The sequence below is a fragment of the Triturus cristatus genome, chromosome 2_1, assembly GCF_964204655.1.
Source record: "Triturus cristatus chromosome 2_1, aTriCri1.1, whole genome shotgun sequence".
In the NCBI taxonomy this organism is placed as follows: Eukaryota; Metazoa; Chordata; class Amphibia; order Caudata; family Salamandridae; genus Triturus; species Triturus cristatus.
In genome coordinates, this window is record NC_140581.1 from 315,758,794 (window position 1) to 315,780,968 (window position 22,175).

Sequence of the window (22,175 nt, forward strand, 5' to 3'; positions counted from 1 at the left end):
AAGGATATAAAGTTATTTTTTTCAAGCATTTTCATTAGCGCAGGAATTGCCCATCCAGGCCTATTCACAGGCACGTATAAACTTCATTCCTCTGTATTATACAATTAACCCAATGCATTTCGGTCATATGAGACCTTCTTCAGGGGTATCTAAAAAATGGTTAAAAAACATTTGTTAATGAAAAACTTTTTCCATCCCACCCAAAACAAAAACTGAATGCTATATTTACAACTGTACCATACTTTGTGTTTCTCCCTCGTCCCTCAAAACCATGAACATAAAACACTCCCCCTTCTACCACCCATTCTCTATCCAAAACGCCTACAAACACACGAGCCTTGATGTTCCTCTCGCCTTTAAATTGATAAAGTTTACATTTCAAAACACCCGTGTATCAAACCTTCTAACTCTTCTCCTCACATTTCTATCAGATTTTTTCTCACTTAAAACTTTAGTATACAGTCAATACCCTCCCTAATGTTTACCTCTCAACAACTTGCAGTCTGCCCGGTCGTATTCTCTCCTCGTGTTTGGCGCGTTTGCAACGGAGTGATTTAATTCAAAAAGCATTTATCGGCTCCACCTGTGATCACCTCGTGTCACGTGATGCACCTATCCCTCCTTCACCAGATTCACCTCCCACTGAAAACCAAGCTACCCACAATTACCCTCCCTTACTATTTAACTACATCCCCCATAATACCTCAAATTACAAAGAAAACAAACTACGTGAAAAACAAGCATAACAACCCTGTGTACTTCAGTTCTTCACCCTGATGGTTCAAATTACACAAATGTTTTTATATTGTTGTATGACTCAGAGAATCCTTGGCGTGACAACGTTGCTTCGTGAAATTTTATTCTTTTTCTTCCTTCTTTGGGGTGCTGCCAGGGTTGGAATGGCATTCATGCCATTCCAACCCTGGCAGCACCCCAAAGAAGGAAGAAAAAGAATAAAATTTCACGAAGCAACGTTGTCACGCCAAGGATTCTCTGAGTCATACAACAATATAAAAACATTTGTGTAATTTGAACCATCAGGGTGAAGAACTGAAGTACACAGGGTTGTTATGCTTGTTTTTCACGTAGTTTGTTTTCTTTGTAATTTGAGGTATTATGGGGGATGTAGTTAAATAGTAAGGGAGGGTAATTGTGGGTAGCTTGGTTTTCAGTGGGAGGTGAATCTGGTGAAGGAGGGATAGGTGCATCACGTGACACGAGGTGATCACAGGTGGAGCCGATAAATGCTTTTTGAATTAAATCACTCCGTTGCAAACGCGCCAAACACGAGGAGAGAATACGACCGGGCAGACTGCAAGTTGTTGAGAGGTAAACATTAGGGAGGGTATTGACTGTATACTAAAGTTTTAAGTGAGAAAAAATCTGATAGAAATGTGAGGAGAAGAGTTAGAAGGTTTGATACACGGGTGTTTTGAAATGTAAACTTTATCAATTTAAAGGCGAGAGGAACATCAAGGCTCGTGTGTTTGTAGGCGTTTTGGATAGAGAATGGGTGGTAGAAGGGGGAGTGTTTTATGTTCATGGTTTTGAGGGACGAGGGAGAAACACAAAGTATGGTACAGTTGTAAATATAGCATTCAGTTTTTGTTTTGGGTGGGATGGAAAAAGTTTTTCATTAACAAATGTTTTTTAACCATTTTTTAGATACCCCTGAAGAAGGTCTCATATGACCGAAATGCATTGGGTTAATTGTATAATACAGAGGAATGAAGTTTATACGTGCCTGTGAATAGGCCTGGATGGGCAATTCCTGCGCTAATGAAAATGCTTGAAAAAAATAACTTTATATCCTTGACGTGACGGATAAAAATGGAAAATAAAAGGGATTAACTTTGAAAAAATACTGAGTACGTGTTTCAATGGATTACAAATGTGTATCAGGCTGTGCAACTCTTTTGACACGCAGATGAGCGTGTCACTCTTCGGTGTTATGGAAAGTTAAGGCATTGTTAAACATTACAGAAGGCAAGCTGTCATTCTGCTCGAAGACTAGAAGCTAGTGTGGAGGACTCTTTACAATGGCTGGCGTTTTACTCTACGAATAAAGTTGAAATTAATATATTTGATGTGGAAGTAGTATTAAACAGGTTGCTTGTGTTCTGGTTCAGAAAGGACCTGGTCTGGCAGGTCGGGCTGGACTGTTCCATTTGTAGCAGGGTTAAGACTAATTTGAATGCGGCTGGGTCCAAACTGAGGTGGCATGCTGTGCAAAATAACTATTATGTTGGCACATAAGGCCCGGGCAGGAACACTACCATTTTACAAGCTCATGTTTAAAGTTGATATCTTTCTTAAATGTTGACCCTTGAGAAACATTTGCTTGCATGACTTTAAGGGAAATATTCTCTGAAATGACTTTACTTACATCTACACTTCTTCGTAGGCATTTTATCAGACTATCAGATTATCTCACTACCCTACAGGAAATCCTGTTACAAGCTTTAACCATCAATGAGGTTTCTTCTCCCTGGCTTGGGACAGCTAATAAGAGTCATTACCTCCAGTTATATCTGCAACTACCACACAATAGCCATGTATGACTACACAGAGTTCAACTCTACAAGCAGACAATGATGGTGTTTACGACATCCCACCATTACAGTCATCTGCCAGGTCTATACAGCTCGACAAGCCTCCCACATTTGTATCAACAGCCTCTGGCTCTTTTGTCAACATTAATGACTTCTCTTCAGATTCGCCAGAACCCACCTCCACAGAGGGGACCACGTGAACTCTTCATTTGGCTCAAGAAGACATACTTTGTCCCACCATGGTTATACATTTGGATTACAATTTTGTTACTTTTCCTCTTCATTTGGATTTGTTTTGTGACTGTCTTTTTCCTGCTTCCGAAAGGACACTATCTCCCAGAACGCTATGCTGTTGAACTCGTAAAAAAGGTTTTAAAACCCCATTCATCAACACACAAAGTGCAAAGAGACCTTTCCCTGGTGAGCATATCAGTGGTTGCGGTTCCGGATTGAATTGTTTGGGATAACATACAGTACGATATATATGGACCTACAGAGACATTACAAGTCCCCTATGTTTTCCGTATTTCCGTACATGACGTCATGACTTCTGGCACTATCTCTGATGATTAGGACATTCACACAGTACATGAAATGCTTGATGTTTTACAGCATTACACTGTAATTATTTATTTGACAGAGTTTTATATAGCGCGAACTTGACCCTAATCGGGTATCAGAGCGCTTTACATAGCACCAGTTGCATTACATGAGGACACATTCATTTTTGTTAGGCACGGGGAGATTAAGTGATTTGCCCAGAATCACAGTATGTTCAGCGTTATTGCCGAGACTCGAACCCAGATCACTAGATTCAAGGTCGACCGCCCTAGCCGTTAGGCCAACTCCTCTCCACATTTAATAGTGAAACATTGTATGATGGTACATCCAATTATGAGGACCATTATGGTCATTATTATTTACATAAAGCAAGTACTCCACATACAGTATCTAATTACACCTAATGGGAACACTGGCCTGTACCACTACAGGGTAGCTTGTAGGCATTTGCACAGAAGTTAGCCTATATTTCTGGTCACAATCCAGTAGACCCAGAGTCCTATTATTAAAAACTCACACCTTCCCCAATAAAGAAATATATGCTCATTGACCCCAAGTTGATTTATTCTGCATATTTCATTTCCCAGTTGTCAACACAAGGGTATGACTTTGGGAGAGAGAAAACCATTTTGAAATCTATATGGGAAACTAGAGATTTGCAGATTCAGGGGAACTAGGCTTTATTTAGAGCATGCCTCATAACAAAACTACTAATTTTCCTCAATACAACTGTGCAGCAGACGTTCTGTCTCAGTCTGGCAAAGATAAAGGATCTATATACACCAAAAATTCCCACTTTTGCATGTTTCAGGAATTGGCAACAATTCTCAAATTACAGGGAGAGCACATTCAACAACATGCTTAGAAATGGAACACACAATTCTTCATGTTCCAATCCAGAGCGATAGTGTGGCTGTTAGAAACTAACGGATGTCGACATGTTTTCTCTACAACACAAAAGGGTTCATAAGTAGGTCAGACCCACGTTACGTACAGACGCAACACTCAGGAGCCAGGGCTAGAAAAATCCACTCGCTATGGAGAGCCAGATTTAATCAGGATGAGATAGTTTTAGAGCCTACGCTCCTGTTCTGGTGAGCTGACAACAGGTGCTCTGCTTGCTCACAAAGAGTAAATGAGCAATAAAGATGCCTTAAAATCTTGTTATCTTGAAACATTTGCTCCGCTTTCAGAGACAGTGGTCAAAAGTCAGTTTGTATTCCTACATTGACTTTTCTTTCTGTGACTGAGGTTAGAGGATATTGTAAAGTGAACTGCGTGACAACCACGCTGTTCAAAGCATGTGAATTGAAAGGCTGTAAGATTTCAGTCTTTTCTTTTGTAACACTGAAATAGCTATTAAGTGAACTGCTCAAACATTTCAGATATATTTCACCAGTTATGAAGACATCTTTTTGTAATTCTGTGGTGAAAAAAAAGATTCTGATAGACTCAAAACAAATCAGAACAATTTACTTGGTGATGTGCAAATTTTAAATATTTTTGCTGAAGTCCAATTTCCAAACATAGCTCTATATAGTTTTATAAGTAAAACTACATGTTAGTGGGAAAGTTGTGCGGCCATTTCAATGAAAAATGTGCTATCTACAAATGACAGCGCACTACCACATCATTCCTTAGTAATATATTGTTGAAAAGAGTTTTTAACCACATGAACTGGGAAAAAAATATTCCTGCTCCTGCCCAGATGACAATGCAATTAGTCAACTAAGAAGCAAACAAGGCATCACGTGTACCCTATATGTGGGCTCGCTTCTTATTATACATGGAGCAAACGTTTAGTCTAGTAAATAAAGAGTTTTTTTGTACAGCAGAAATAGCGAACTTGAATATTTGAAGGTGCTCTCTTATGTGATAATGAAGAAAAAGGCGGCTCCATAAGCCAAAATATTTGCCTAGGATCACACAATTTGAGACTAGTTCACGGGCCACGTTAAAAGCGCTTTCTGTATGGAAAGTGTCACAGCAGGAAGCTGCAGAGAGAAAACATGAAATTGACAGAGCAGATTTAGAAAAGATTCTAGCAATGGTTGACATTGGTAGGACTACATTATCCAATAGGATATAGTCTCAATAACATTGTGTCATCTGTTATTGACATCATACAGAGTGGCATCAGTTTTGCAACATGGGCAAAAACAGATTAGGTCTTTCATGCTACTAAGTTGGACATACTTTACGCACTGGTCGCATTCCTTGGAAGCACTTAAATACCACGAGATTGTTTTGATCATACAATTTAACGAAGGAACAGGCCGTTATGGCCAGAAAGGACGGGACATACACTATGTCACACACAGAAAAGTTACAAAAATTATCATTTACAGCTACAGATGTACCATCAGCAGATTGGATAATACACAGGTTTATTTCTCAGTCAATTTCAACTTTTAACTTTAAATACTGCTTGCAGCACCAGTGGTGTTGCCGTGTTTGATAGGTTTAGAATGGAGGTGATAAAAAAAATCCAACTACACCAGTAAGCAGGGTTTAATACTATTTTAGAAATGCCACTTTTAGAAAGTGAAAGAAACGTATACAGGGTGCAGGCTCCAATCAGTAAGGCTGAGCTTATTCTAACAAAAACAACAAGAGAATGCCAATACTGATAACCCATTTGGTTTTTACTTTTTAACTGGTGCCTAGAACAAATCTACAACAACCTTGAGCAATCTTTTGCTTGATTTCAATTTTATTGGAACTATTTTAACATTTTGTGATTCCAAATTAATTCATTATTTGAATAACCAAATTACTTCCATAAGAACAATATCTATTAAAAACAACCAATCCAAGATTTATTCATCAAATTACTGCATACATTCCACAAGTCTTACTTCCTACTTTCATATCACAATCAATCCACATTTATAACCCATACTACACTACAATCGCACTAAAACCAATCACTCAAAAAAGCCTGGCCACAATATTTTCCAAATTCAGATGCCAGGGATCATCACCAAACATCACCTATTGCAAACAATAATCCGTTATAATGCAAAAACTACACATATCACCTCATTGCCAATTTATTCAATATGAATCTCTTTTGTGCTGTGTTGATTGTGTTTCTGGTGTGAGTGTGTTATGCGAACACTTTACACATTGTCTCTGATGATAAACCTGCCTAGTCTGCACCAAGCAACCAGAGGATGAGCAAAGGTTATCTTTGGTGTGTAACTTATTTGCCCTGACTAGAGTGACGGGTTCTGTCTGGCTTTGGTGCGTACCTTTACCAACCCGAAACCCCATTTCTAAAATTGGTGACCAGCGGCGAGGATAGGACTTGCATTTGCGCGATACCACTGTGACTAATTGCCTTACTACAGCTGTGCACATAGACCATTATGTGTTTTTATCCGGTTCTCTCACTGGTCAGATTGGTTAATTCCTGCTTCAGCTCTTACGCCTGAGAATCTTCTTGTTACACTTGTGTTTTCGTACCTGGTCAAACTGGGGTTAACCTTTCATCCCGACTACCTATTGTTGTACAGTGTGGAGGAGTTGAATGGATTCTGCAGGGAGAGGGAACTACCTATGAGTGGGGACCTTCACAAAACCCTGTACTATTTTGAAAGAGACCGGATAAAATTGTCAACAGAGAAACAGGAGGGTGATGGTTTTGAGGAGGACCCCGCGTGGGAGGGTTCCCCATCCGCACGCCTAAAAAGCAGTGACCCTGAAGAGAGTTTGAGGGGGAGGGTGAAAATGACTGGGAAGTGATGACAGTAGAAAGAGAGAGTACCCCATAGATAGGGAGCCCCTTACTGGGTATAGTGCCAGGAGCAGTGTCACGTCCCATACCCTTTCCACTGAGGAGCTCAGTGAAAGACCAGCTGAGAGAGACCTGAGGCTGCAGCTGGCCCAACTGGCTGTAGAAGAGAGAAGGGTCTGGGATTGAAATAGCCTTAGTGGAAGAGAGGATGGCGAAGGCTGAAAGGTCCAGCGCCAGGAGAAACTAGCTCTTGAGGAGAGGCGATTGTCCTATGAGCGTAGTCTAGGAGTTCTAGACTCACCAGCGCTGCAGGTAGAGTCCAGTGGTGGCATCAATATTTAGTTCAGTGTGAAAAGTTCCGCTCTCATATCCACAGACTTGGTACCTAGCTTCAAGTATGAGAGCTCGGGTAGTGCGCAGGATCCCTGAGGAGGATTGGGAAACTGGCCTGGGGAGGTATATTCCAGAGCATGGGAGGGATGTTCCACTGTCCCTAGAAGGGAGTGACAGGCAGAAGGGCACCCCCAAGAAGGAAACCCTGATAACAAGGTATGGCTTAACTCCTGAAAAGTATAGTTTGAGGTTCAGGGGCAGCAAGAAGCTGTCTCTCCAGTCTTAAGGGAGGAATTTCTGGAGGATTTTTGCAAAGAACTGGATGGCTGGTAAAGGGTATCACAATAAACCATTTTGAAGGGCTGTATAATCTGATTGTCAGAGAGCAAATGTTCCATTCTTGTTTTCCAGGGCTACGCCAACACCTGTTGGGAGTGCAAGGTCTCTGACCCCAGGGAACTTGCAAAGGAGGCAGACCTCTGGGTGAGTACCAGAGGGTGTGGAAAGGCATTTGGGAGTGATCCTAAAGGCAGTGTATCTCGGTTCCCTCCCAACTGAGGGCGTGGGAGTTTCAAAGTAGACAGACAGTGAGATGGGTAAAGGGTCCTTGTGTCCCTTCTAAGGGTAGGAGAGGTAGGGGTGGGTGAATTCCCAGGGTGCCCTATGCCCAGACCAGAGCCTGGGGAGTACTCAGAGAGGGCCCCAGGAAGGAAGACTAGTCTGCACCGGGAGACCATCCACTTACAGAGACTTCATAGTGTCAGGAGAACTTAGGGAGCAGGGGGCGGATGACACAAGCGTCCACAAGTTCTGGTGTCTGGCAGTGCCACTCTGCAGAGGAAGGTGCAGAAGCACAGATGGAGTGGTATGAGGGTGAGGAAGGAATCTTCCCCCAACTCCTGTTCAGCCCAAGGGTACAGACCCTGGGTTGGAGAGCCAGGTTCAGTGTATCAACCCAGACCTGGGGGAAGGGGCTACCACAAGCGTCCCTACAGTTTTGTCTTCTAGGGATACCTGGGAGTTGGGTGCAGAACTCCAGAAGGAGGGGCCAGAGAGGAAGGACTCACCTCTGAGCCCACTTCTACCCTAGGGTACAGACCCTGGTTTGAAAGACTATTTGCAGGATAGCACAGCTGAACTGGTGGGAGAATTGAGCAGGGCGGCTGCCACAAGCACCCCGACAGTTCTGGATTCTGGGGGTAGCACTCCCAAAAGGAGGGTACAGAACCCCAGAAGAAGGAGCAGGGGAAGGAAGGACTCTCCCCTGCCTCCTGTCCAGCCTAAGGGTACATACCCTGGGCTGAAGGACCAGTCTTAGGAAACCACCCCAGAACTGGTGGGAGGTTGAGTGGAGAAAGGATGCGATCCATCTGGGGCTACTATCCCCCACTGCGAAACCACAGAGGACAGACGCCTGGTGCCTGGCTCTGGACGCTGAGAGAGGTCAGTGAACTATGTTGGTTGTTGTCCTTATGGACAGAGTTTTTTTTCGGGTAGGGGACAGAAGTCAGACCCAAGGGGTGGGATGGGTCACATCACTTTGTTGGCCATGGTGGTACTGTGCCTACTGGAATACATGAGTGAACAACTTAAAGTTAGGCACTTCCCTGATGTGGTCCGCAGGTGAGGAGAAGGATTACCTGTGGGTTAGCATAGTGGGCTCGGAGAGGATAGACAGAGGGATCCAACTGGGTTCAGAGAGGCGCAGAACTGGAACATGCCCCTGTAGTAACGGGCCTGGGTCCATGTTCCATCGCCCTAAGCAGGGAAGCCCATCAAGCTACTGATTAGTCTAACGCTGGGCCCCACCTACTCTGTGGAGCAGGAGGTCAGGGGAAGCGCCGGAGCCTACGGCAAATACTGTGCTCGCATTGAGGAAGGCTAAACCCTGGGTGGCCCCCCGAGTTGCGGAGCTGCACTCCTTGCAGTGGAGTGCAGACACCCGTTGCAACTTTGCTGGACCTGCTCCAAGCAGTCCCTGGATATGGAGCTTTCCCCTGACAGTCTTAGCACTTCTTGTGATTTGTGTACCATTGGTGATGTTGGGTGACCTATGTACTTTTGCCTCTAACCAAATTATTGCATTTCATGCCCTGATGTTATGTATGTCATGTTGATTCTTGCACTGTCAGGGTAACAAGTAATATTTCACCAATTACATAAGGTCCACAGTATTTGTGATTCATATCATTTCGGTCTATGCTCTCTGTACAATACACTATTTATTTTGATATAATTCTGTGTGGAGTCTCTTTTGTGGTGTGTTCTTTGTGCTACGGGTGTGTGTTGCGCAAACACTTTACACATTGCCTCTGATGATAAGCCTGCCTGCTCTGTGCCAAGCTACCAGAGGGTGAGCACAGGTTATCTTTGGTATGTATCTTACTTGCCCCGACTAGAGTGGTGGGTTCTGCCTGGCTTAGGTGCATACCCTAGCCAACCAGAAACCACATTTCTAACAGAAAGGGCTTTAGATCTGTTTCCAAGATTTTCTTTGGGAGTTCGGGTTGTCATGTTCTGAGGCTCAATATACCTCCAGTTACCTTTCTAAGTTAGGGGTACAGATTGTGCACTGTGAGGTAGCCAGGACTAAAGGCCAACATATTCTGATGAGGTGCGTCAGTGCACTGGCACTTATTTGTCAGGGCCGGGTCTACATGCGATATAGGCTACTGCCAGCTCACTGAGTTCACATGGGTCTCCCTGGTGAAGAGCTGATATCACACATGACTGTGTGCGTAAAATATTTCAAATTGGATGCCACGGCCGGCCGCCTGGCCGCCCTATTATGAGACACACACACTTCACGATAAACTGCCTAGGTCCCTGCCTCAGCGTACAGGTCATTCCAATCAATCATAGTAGCCCTAGTGCGCTACCAATGACCACTTGGAAAATATATTAGCCCAGCTCCGTCCTTCTTTGGCTAATCATCAAGTGTGTGTCAGGACTTGGACCAATAATCAGTGTTTTCACACGTGGCCTGCCACAGCATATTGCGCAGCCTCAGCGAGAATCAGCCAATGGCAGAAGAAGGAAACAGCGTTTTACAAGCAGGCCTCAGATTATTTAAAACTAAAAGGCAGTCCCAATAATGTGTACCCGGAGGTTCTGGTGACTCATCTCACTAGTTTGTTCAGTTCAGTCTGCTAATATGGGGCAGTCCGCTCCCTACTGCAGGCAGTCAGAAGCCATGATGGTAAGAAGCGCGCTGGGTGCAGTAACTTTCTGCAACGCTTATGAAACACCCTATTTTTTAAAATATAATACTAAGACTTATTTGTGGGACTTCATAGCACTTTAAAAAGCTAACTCAGTGGTGCTCATTTTATTGACTTCAAAATTAAGGTGTGGAACAAAAATCTCATGTTGTATTCAAATCTTTGCTGCTGGGCACTAACCCACTGATATTACTGGCATTCTAGCTTGAAATTTGAGGTAGTATAGGCAGTGCAAGCATCTTAATTATTGCTGGTAGTAGTAGCATTTTGCTGCTGTTATTTTTATACAGCGAGTCAGCCCTGGGGTAGCTAGCACAGACACTATTATGCGAGAATATACTTGGAATGTAATTTCTTCTTAAAATAGGGAGAGGAGAGGACTGTTCCTGAAAGTGAATGTTTGATGAGAGAAACTATTCCTCTTTGGAGGAACAGGCTGGTGATGTGGATGGAAGTTCGTGGGGCACTCCGAAGGAACGGAGAGCCATTCCTTTCACGGGAATGTTCTTGGGAGGGATATTATTAATGTAATATAAGAACATACTGGTGTCTTATACAGGATTGGCAGGCTTGCAGGACGTGCGAATATTCTCGCTTTTAGCATGTCCCTGTGATAGGCACCTGTTCAAGCAACACATGCTCACTGGCCAGGTTGTGGGGGTATACAAAGCATAATATATAGATTGATAGTGCAATTTGTCTCTAGGGGAACTGAGATCTTTTATTCAATCATTACACAAGAGATTAATGCTCATACGCGTTAATCAGTCACAACGTTTCTGTTAAAATGACTTTGGCACTGAATGCCTTTGTATTTTAACATTTTAGGAATTATAAACATCTTTGGCGCCCCAAAAAATCTTTGAGTTCTTCTTTTTCTTCAAGTTTCATCTCTCACTGTTAACCCTACGGTCGTTAGGGTTTCTTTCCCAGAGTTATCTTGTCACTGAATATGCAGATTCACCATTCATCAGCCAATCAACTTGCTCTGTCTAGTGCCAAGTAACGGCTATCTAATTAGATACAGGTTACTCATCAGTGGGCTTCTGTTTTTGTCACAGAGATCCTTTTGATACTCGCTGTTCATAATTTACAATCCTAATATAGCAGAGACGGAAGACTCAATTTCGTGCATTATTAGTTCAAACGTGCCTGTGGAAGCCTCTCTGAATATAGCTGAATATCTGATTTAATTTTAAAATAGGTGGCAGTGGGATTGTGACTTATGGCCTGATCATGTAACAGAACTATTTGTTTGAAACAGGAGAGACTGATTCTTCATCCAAGCCTAATCCCAATGGTATAACTGACAATTTATTATCTTTTATCAGGAAAACCTATAGCGATTCCACAAAACATCTTTTGATGGCATAAAACCTTAACACAGTTAAAGAATCACTATTGTGGGTCTTGGACAGCACAGCTATGCATTGATGAGACAGGCCAAGAATGATTGAGCCCTGAAACTCCTCAACTTGAATTAATTACAGTATATTTAATACAGCAGAGGTGTAGTCTTTTCTTGCCCTCCCTCAGTGTCTGTTATTCTTCCGCCCCTTCACACCTCTCTCCTTCTCTCTATTCTTCCTTCACTTTCTGCCCTACGTCCACGTTCCCTCTTAATCGCCGCCTCTCCTCCTTAAGCTTTTCGTTTTTCACCTTCTCATCTTTCCCTTTCACTCTCCTGTCATGCGCTCCCTGCTGTCTGCTCTTCTTCCCTTGCCTTTCCCCTCTTTTCATTCTCATCGTGTTCCACTCAATCTTGCACTCACAATCTCTGCTTTCCCTTACTTCTCTTCATATTCTTTGTCTTCAGTATCTATCTTTTCCTTCAGACCTCTCCTCCTTCCTTACTCTCCCTTTTATGTTTTTCCTTCTTGTAAACATCTTTTTATCTACTCCAGGAATCTGCTTTTGATACCAGGGTCATAATTTCAAACCTTGGCATGGCCACTCAGTCTTTCATATTTCTGAGGTCGATAAAATTAGTTCCATTGAGCTGGATAACAACATTTGAATTCGGTGTCAAGACCCCCTCTGGTGAACATGTGCTTTACAAACAAACATGGTGTGTTAAGGGCCCAGAAATGTATTTTAATCTTTTGTTTTTCAATTTCTTTGCAATTTTACACTGTCATTATTTCCGCTATCCCTCCTTGACCAAGTACCTTTTCATACTCTTATCCATTCCCCTAAACTCCTTTCTTTCCTTTGCCCCATCTTTTTCCTTTTTCTCTTAATCAGCACCTCCAGCCATGCCACGTTTCCTTATTCCATTCTTGCTGCCATACACCCTCATTTACTCCCCATCCTTCCTTGGTACATTTTTTCCTTCATCCTCCTTTCTTTCCTTACTTTTTTCCCTGCTTTCACCCTTCTTTAATTTCTTCCTTTTTTTAATCCTCAACCCTTCCGTCTCCTTTTCTTCCTCCGATTCATCCACACATCGCTCACTTCCTTTCTCCCTCAATCCTTTCATTTTTTTCACATTTTCCTATTTCCTCCTTCTTTAATCCATTACTAATTTATTTCCTCACTCCAGTATTCCCCTTACTGCATTTGTTGCTGCCTTCTTCGAAGTGTTCCTTCCTTCATACCTTTCTTTCGACCAGCACAGTACAAGCACATTCTCTTTAGTTTGCAAAGCTGCCTCAAGTCCTCAAATGATCTTTCCTAAAGCTACATTTTGAGATTTACACACATTCTGTAATTCGAGTTTCACTGTTAAGTTGTTGTCACAGTCTTCCCCTATGTTATATTGATTTGTAAAGCGCACTAATCACCTGAGAGGGTATCCAGGTGCTTGGGCAGGTGTGTTGGTGTGAGGTGTGAAGAGCCAGGTCTTCAGCTTCTTGTGGAACTCAAGAAGTGAGGAGGTGGCTCTGATGTGTTGAGGCTTGTGGATGTTGTTAGAGCCAATAAAGGAAGTGGGTGGGGCCACTGGAGGAAGTGGAAAGAGCCAGGATGTGGCCTTAAAAAAAAAAAAAATAAATAAAATATGCGAGCACCTGCACTTAGTATTTTACAAATGAAGCACTGGCATGCGTGGACTCAGTCTAGCACAGTGTTTATTTTGGCCAGGCGCGCAACACCCATTGGACTCACAGGGCTTCAGCCCCCCCCCCCTCCCCGCCGCCGTCGTGTATGGCAGCCCGGGATGAGACAGCTTCCCGGCGCACACACAGCCGCACCCGAGCACTTCACAGGTCTTTAAAAGACCATTTGCATGTTAATGAGGCCTCTTCACCCATTCTAAGAGCCACTCTGCATATGGCTTAAAAGATTCAGCCACCCCCGAAATTTCTTAGCCCCCCCCCCGTAATTTGGCTCTAGTTGCGCCTCTGATTTTGTCCATAAATGAACAGTTTTAATGAGAAAGAATGAACAGTACGTGGCTGAGATTAAGTAAAGCATTCCATTCATCACATTTTTTCATACTTCAGTGTGCAAAACGTAACCACGCGCTCTCAAAAGGTAGGTCTAGTGCACAAGCAAACAGGAAGAAACTTTGCTCTAGTCACACTCTACCACATTACGATAGAATCTACTTTTTTCACATACCCTGTAACTGCTAACGGCAAACTGTGTCCTTTGACGAATTCTTTCAGGCTGCTGTAAGGGATGTGCTGAAGCAGGAAGAGATTTTTCAAACAAAAATTCACAACCACACGGCGACAGCTGGAAGTAAGAACCATCCAAATACTGCACTTCTACCGAATCATCCTCATAGAGGACAAACAGACTTTCAGGATACATCGCAGAACATTCAGATCGGCAGTCTGAGAAAGGAACAAAGCAGAAATACACAGAAAACCTTATTTAGAATGCAATTACGGCACCTTTTACAGCTGTTCAGATGTTACTGACCTCAATGTTTCTCCCTTGGTTAGCCTATTTTTTACAAACATGTTTATATTCATAAGTTGACAAGCGGATACCACAATAAGCACAATTGAAAAATACGTTTCAACTTGGTATTCAACCTAATGGACTTGTGCAGTACATCAAAGCAGCAGTGTTACAATAAATATGTTCCGCAATTTTGCTGACTGTGTGGCAGTAACTAGGTTAGGTAATAAGGCTAAAATTAAGCGTTCCGATTTGCGCAACTTTAGCCACTATGAGCTGCCTTTTTCACTTCTCGTCAACGCATTAAGCGTGATGGGAGGGGCGCTACATGATTACATTGAAACGAGTTACTGCCAAAACACAGCACTGAGGATGACATGGGTAAGCATTCCCTGCCAGCTGTCCTCTGCATCGTAGTAGGATGCGCCACCTCGGGCTCATGTCATTTGGTATACTTTCTTACCTCCTGTTGAGCAGCTCCACAGTCACCCGCAGATCCCAACTGCAGAGTAGCTATTCAAGCCTCCCGCCCTCGGAAGGAACCAGAAAGACGGCGATAAACTGCAGACTTTCTTTCCTGCAAGAAAGCGGCCATCTTACAGAGAGGTGAGGGTGTATGAGTTGTATTAGATGTTATTAGAAGAGATACGCAATTCGTACAGTTTAAAATTTTCTATCTGGATTTTTATTATCTTTTCTTTCAAAACCAACACGCTGAGAACGTTTTAAGGCATATGTCAACGCACAAGATGTATAGAGTTTTCGTAACTCTTCGCTCAGAAATAGAAAGTTATTTATATCTGCTTCATAAATACTATTCACTCCTAAATTAAGACGTGCATTCTTCTCTGCGTCTCGTTCTTGTCTGTTATCTGAAAACCTAAGAGGCCATCTTTGAATGCACCATGTCAGTTTCGTCTTAATTCCGGGAGGACATACAAAAAAAAACTAGAGCGTCTTCTCTGCTCTCAGTGTGTTAGCGTACTGGTTGCTATAGCAAAACTACTTTAACCTCTTCACTGCTAGGGCTTTCTCTCCTTCTGCTACGCCCATTTTAGGTCGCAGCCTGTTTGCTAAAGCATTCGTGCTAACATTTTAAAAGAGTAAAACGGGATATTTAAAAACATATTTGGGAGAAATAGTTACCAAGGTTTCAGATTGCTATGTGTGACATTTTCAGAATTTCAGTGTAATTATGAGTGACATTTCAACGAGTATGAGTAACACTTTCTCACAAGGGCAAAACCAAGCAATGAAGATGAGGGAAACATATAAATACTAGAACTTACACCCATTTGAGCAACGGGAAACTCTAAGAATGTCTTAAAACTGCTGCAAAGCACCAGGAAAGGAAGAGCTTGCCATCAGGGTTTTAAGTGGGATGAAAAAAGTGGGGTCTCTAAAAGGGGCATCATGGCCTATGTGATTAAGCGTATGGCTTAAACACAAACTACATTTCTCCGCTAGCAGCACTTTGCTTGAAGAGTTACATCTAAAACAATTTTGTCAGCTTATATCGCACTCCACAACGGGGGCAGAAATATGCATGGTGCAATCACAAAAGAAAGACTGTCTTCAAGCAATGCTTACAAATTCCTGCAGTGTTAGGGTGGTAAAAAGGTTCCCTCTTAATTACTATGGCCTGAAACTCTTCCCACGAAAATGAAAGAAGGAATGAACATGTCAAGTTCATGGGGGCTTTAAAGACACTCCTATTCACCATTGAACTCAGCTGGGACACGTACGGATGCCACCAGCTGGAAACGGTAGTGCTCTAGCAAATCCCCTTGGCATAAAAGAACAATTTACTGCCAAGAACGAAAAACGTGGGGAGGGTAATAAAATGGGGAAAACAGACTTTTTTTAAAAACGTGTTTATAAAAGGCAATAGGGCTCAGTCTATTAGAATACTAGCCAACAAAAAGTTACCAATCACTGGAGTCAAGTTGCATTTATCTCACTTGCTCCAGGTGTTTAAAATATGTGCTAATGTAGAGGTGCAGAACTGAAACAATAAAACTGTGTACTTTAAAAAAAAACATGAACAATCCAGGGTTTAGCGCAGAAAAGCAACACATTGTCGTTCATAAACTTTATGCACTCGACTATTGTGGTAATATTGGCCTCCATTTAAATATAAGATTGTCAAATCTCGGACCAAGAGGGCGGCAAGTTCGTATCAGAAAGACTTGAATGCTATTGTCACTCAGTCTAGTGACTGTTAAACGGCTGGCATGCAGCGTGGAACAACATCACCTCAAGAAAACCGGGAGGGCTGCAGAAGAAGCAAGTGCTTGTCTGTTATGCTGGCGAAAGACAAGCGCAGTGTGAAAGCAGTTCTGGCTAAAAAATGCTTTCATTTGTCAAACCGCTCATTAAGTAGCAGATTGTAAAGCTTTTATTTTCTAAATGCCAGAGTCTTTTTCGAAAACAGAGAGGACCACAGGGTGGAGTGCCAATATGCTGCAAAGGTAATGCAGCTTTTCAAGAGTTATTGCTAAAAAAGGAACCATGGGAAGTATTTCCAGTACTGTGATATACAGCCGAAAATGCGAACAGTCATTTTGCGATGAACAATCATGTTTGTCACGCAATAACATTCTTTACTATAATGCCCCTGAAAAGGTAATAATTTAAAATTAACCTGCAGAGCCTTCGCTGGGGATAGTATCAGTGATATATTTCTGACTGAAAAACAGGTGCATTACTCCAGGGCCTCTCTCCCACGCCACAGCCGCTGTAACAGGGACACTGACTCCGTGACTCTCCCTCGGCAATAATTTAATTGGGCATGGGGGTCAGAAACTTTTAATATAACAACTGCTGACAGCACACGGAGGCCCGGGCCGGTGCGAGCAGTAGGCAGCGCTGAAGCTCTCCTTTGCGGGTCGAGCACCATGTTTGCATCGCCACCGCAAACCATAACAGCCGCCTTAATCCTCCCAAAACAACTGCCCTCTTTGGCAGCAGAACGTGACATCCCCCCTGCGGCGCCATGTCTCACAAAACTGGACTGGTCCCGGATGTCTAGGTAGTAGCCGGCAAACACTCGGTGTGACATAAGGCTGCCTGAGAGACGTGCAGCACCGTGAGAATCAACAAATTAAACATTGTAGCAATAAAATACTTGCTAAAGTTCTAGCGGAACGATTGGCGCCAGTGATTTCAGCCCTAGTCCACAGTGACCAAAATGGGTTTGTGCCCAAGCGGAGCACGTCACTGAACCTACAGAGGTTTTTTAGAGTGGCGACAGATAGTATAAATGAGTGGCCAAGGGCGGGTTGCCTGATGTTGGACCTGGAAAAGGCCTTCGATTGTTTGGAATGGATGTACTTGTCGACGCTGTTCCAACTCTATGATCTGGGGTTGGAATTCTCACAAATGGTGGGCTTTTTGTATAAGAACCCCACGGTTCGGGTAAGGCTGGGCCCGTACATATCTGAACCTGTGCCTATATGCAGGGGCACCAGACAGGGGTGCCCACTGTCACCACTCCTGTTCACGTTAGCAATTGAACCTCTAGCAGTGGCCCTTCGCGCATTTATGGGGGACGGTATACCACTGGGAGACGCGGTACACCAGGTGTCTGCCATTATACGTACCAGCGGCATTTTTTGCCACATTCTCCAAATTGCTCCGGGACTTCATTTGGGGGAGCGGTCGACACAGGCTGTCATCAGCAAAATTGTACCTTCCGACAGATCAGGGGTACTGGCAGCGCCTTGCTTAGAACACTACTACCTGGCTGCACAGCTGCAATAGATTGCCCGCTGGTTTGCGGATAAAGGTCGGGAAGACACAGCGTCGACGTTACCCCCATACTCTCTAGCGCGGCTCCTTATGCTCTTCCATCCAGCTGTTAAGTCTGCAGCGCCAGCACCACTCTTCCTGAAGGTGGCATACAAATGCTATCGCAGAAGCCTATTTCTCACCAGAGCTCTGACCCCATACACGCCAGTGTTGCCACTGGAGGGCTCCCCTAGCGGGACACAGGCACTCACCTCTCTTGCACTCACGCGCTGGCGAGACGCTGGCATACAGACCCTAGGAGATTTGTATTGAGATGGTACACTTACACCATATGACTCTCTGATAGCAGAGGAGGGGTTACCACCAGGCCAATTCCTTATGCACCGCTCACCGGTTGCAACCCTGACCGTTAAATGGGGAGACATGTCCACAGAGCCCCACCAACACCTTACCATACAATACCTTCACGCTATGGGGTGCGGTAGGCATCTGATCCGCTGGTTTGCGGCGTCACTGCGTACCCACGCGGCGATTACACTGGAGCCTCTCTGACACAAATGGGAAGTTGACCTGGGGAGACCACTAGCAGATAAGCAATGGGAACGGGTATTGAGAAGTCCAGTGTGCATACCCAGAAATATGAGGTTCCGGCAGATCCAGCTGTTCATTATACACAGGGCGTACCTTAAACCGGAGACGGTCAATAGGTATTTTCACCGTACGGCTGCAGTGTGTCCTAGATGTACTGAACCTGGGGTGGGTATGGTCCACATGCTATGGAGCTGCCACAGACTACATACGTGTTGGCACACAATCAGCGAGCTGCTGCATGTAAGCACCGGCCGTAGTCTGCCTTTTGAATGGACTGTATATCTGTTGCACCAGTTCCGCAGAACCCCAGCCACAAAGGTAACGTCCCGGTTTCTGGATCTGGGAATAGTAGTCGCCAAGCGATTGCTCACCAAGAGATGGAAGGCACAAGACCCAACTCACGCGCGAGCATGGAGACATTCGCTCCTCGCGTGGGCCAGGGCAGAGGGAACCGCCATCAGAAGGGAGGAAACGTTGGGGTTGCGGAAGGAGCCCATAGCTGCTCAATGGGAGGGTCTGCTCCAGGCACTTCAGAGGGTCGAGGAAGAATGCTCAGGGGGAAAACTTGAGGGGAGGGACGGGGATCCAGGGCAGGTACCAGAGTCTATGACCGTGTGCGACTGCGATGTTCCATGTAGGAGTTGATTAGTATTGTCATTGAAGAAGAGAGTGGTAGATGCCGTTGAGGGGGAGCAACAGTCAATCTGAAATGCTGTGATATGTTGTTGAGGAGGCCGGGGGGGGCCAATACCAGTCTGCGTTGGGATTGTTAGATGTTAATTGTTATCATTCTATTACGTCTGTTCTGAAGTCCACGCTGAACCAGCTGAAAGACTTTACTTATGGGACTGCCGAAACTATAGAGTAACCGACCTGTGATGCATCACAGAAATGAAAGGAGCCGTATGTTGTCCTTGTAGGTATTCCGGTGCGGTAGACGCGCCGTGTATGATTACTAGGCTCAGCCTTCATGTAATGAAAATATGTTTCTATTGCTACTAAGTGTCATCATGCATAGACAGTACAAAGAATATGATTCCTTTCATGTACCCGTTAAATTCAATAAAACAGGTTTAAACAAAAAAAAAAAGAAACATTGTAGCAATGATTCTACTCCCAGCAGCCTTAGCTCAGCTGCGAGCCACAAGCCTATGAGAGGAGCGCGCGCATGCCACGGATGGCGCAATGCCAGCTACCACACTAGTACATATCAGTTTTAGGCAGCGACAGCTGAGCCACTATACAGATTATGCGTGACAATGCATTTCAGTGCAGTGATGTGAAGCACCACACTGAAATGCGTTAGTCTCATGCCTAATGCGTGATACTTGGCAGGACTGGGGCGAATATATTTCTCTCACTGACTTCTATTGAGGCAAAACTGCCAAGGTTTCAGATTACTATGTGTACTTATTAGCCTGAAGTTAGAATACAACCTCAAACACTTCCTAGGGAGGAGCCTAGCGCTTGACCAAGATGGCCGCGTGAGCCTTGAGCTCCCGCTACCCTCGCGCCCTCCGGCAATCATCCTGTCCTAAATCCTGATTTTAATGCACGGAATCCTGCAGATGAGTCACAGCTGGGGCGATTGACGGTGTCCGGGCCAAGATCGCCCACCGGGGACCGAAGTTGTGCACGGCGGAAGATTGCGGCCTACCTCCGAAGGATGCCAGGGGCTTGCGTTGGCAGGATGCCCGGCCACTAATTGAACAACAGCGGCCTTGGGAGGTGTGAACTGACGGTCGGATGCCGCGGCACTTTCACTTTCGCTTTCTCGCCCTTTGTTTGCTCCGGGTTGGGAGTGCGTCATACAGATCCTCTGTTGTCTGGAAGACCTCCACCCGGTCCTGACTGGCTGTTGAAGACCTAGTCATCCCTGTCTCCTCTACCTGAGTGGGGGACCTCCTCTTGCGACTGACCGTCCTGCTGTCCGAGATGTCGACCAAATCGGAGGCAGACAGGTCGAAGTCTAAGACTACCAGGCGGGGAGGCTATATCCAATCCAACAATATGGATCGTTATGCTCAGCAGAAGGGGTCGCCTGGTGGATCGGGACAGTCGCTGGAAGCACAGAAGGCCGATTCATCCCCAGCCTCGGAGTTATCATTGCAGGATATCAAGGGGGCGATAGATGGGATGCAATCTTCGATTGGGCGACAGTTCGAGACCCTGGCGCACAAGGTGGACATGATTTTGGTCGACGTCAACTTGATTCGCGCGGACCTGGGAAAAACCAATGAGCGGGTCAAGTCCCTGGACCTCAAGACTACTGGCCTCGCAGACGATGTCTCGGAACTCCAGGCTGAGGTCCGCAAGCTACGAACCGCGAATGACCTCTCCGCTCGCCGGCTCGAGGACTTTGAAGGTCGGGCCCGGCGCAATAATGTGCGCATTATTGGGGTCCCGGAGACTTCGGAGGAGCTCTCCGTGGACCTCCTCGTCGAGGATCTGGTGGTGAATCATCTTGCGCCAAAGGGCCTCGGCAGGTTTTTCGCGGTGGAGCGGGCTCACCGAGTGCCTGGCGGACGGCCTAAGGTGGGAGCCCCCCCGCGGCCGATTGTCGCCCGGATCTTCCACTTTCGAGATCGGGACGCTATCCTGCAAGCATCGAGGGTGACAGGCCCGGTGCCTTTTCAAAATGCCTCTGTGAGCTTTTACCCTGATTTCACCCAGCTGGTGCAGAAACAGAGGCAAAGTTTCCTGGGGGTGAAGCGGCGGCTTAGGGACATGGACCTGAAGTATGCCATGCTTTTCCCTGCTAAGCTGCGTGTGGTATATGAGGATCGGACTTTCTTCTTCGAATCGCCGGACATGGCAGGGGCCTGGTTGGATGCACTCCCTCGGCGACAGCCCAACCGGGAAAGCGTGGATGGGGTGGAGGGCGACCGGGATGGACAGAAGTGATACCTTTGGTGCTGGCCTGCTTCGATTCAGCCCTGGACAGTGACTCGCACCTTATTGCAGTAATGGGAGGGCGGCGGGGGGAAGATAGGGGCACTTTCCTCCCTTGGGGTGCTTTTTGTAGATTTGTTCTTGGTAGGGCGACAGGCACACTGCAAGTTGGGGGGGCTTTGTAAGCTGACGCAGGGGTGCAGGGTGGGGGGGGTTTCAGGAGGTTGGGGTTGTTGTTTGGGGTTGTTTGTTTTTCTTGCAAGGCGTAGCAATGACTGTCAGAATTGTCCGATTGTGGTTCGCTGGGGGGGGAGGGGGGTCTCTTTGTGTTCAGGGATGGGGGATAGGGGCTTAAATGTACTCAGCTGGAATGTTAATGGCTTAGGGGATCGTATAAAGCGGGGGATAGTCCTGCAATTTTTGAAACGGACCTTGCCAGATGTGGTCCTCTTGCAGGAGACCCACCTTATAGGGAATATGTGTTATGCACTTAACAGAAAGGGCTACAAATTCATTGCTCACTCGGGGTTTTCCTCGGGCTCCAGGGGTGCGGGCATACTTGTCAGAGCTTCCCTACCATTTGAGGTTGACTCCACCATTGCTGATGATAGGGGACGCTTTGTGGCCGTGTCAGGGACGTGGGAGGGCAGAACGTTGGTTTTGGTTTCTGTTTATGTCCCTCCTGCC

The 22,175-nt window shown here is 45.2% G+C and overlaps 1 protein-coding gene across 1 annotated transcript in view; it reads right to left on the reverse strand.

Annotated features, from left to right (window-relative positions):
* Positions 1 to 14,832, reverse strand: part of C2_1H5orf34 (chromosome 2_1 C5orf34 homolog) — a 245,527-nt gene extending 230,695 nt beyond the window's left edge. The window contains exons 1-2 of the mRNA XM_085631217.1: positions 14,719 to 14,832; positions 13,968 to 14,185 (exon numbers count right to left, since the gene is read on the reverse strand). Of these exons, the coding sequence (XP_085487343.1) occupies positions 13,968 to 14,162 (195 nt within the window). The 5' untranslated portion in view covers positions 14,163 to 14,185; positions 14,719 to 14,832. The remainder of the gene's footprint in view (positions 1 to 13,967; positions 14,186 to 14,718) is intronic.
* Positions 14,833 to 22,175: the final 7,343 nt, after the last annotated feature.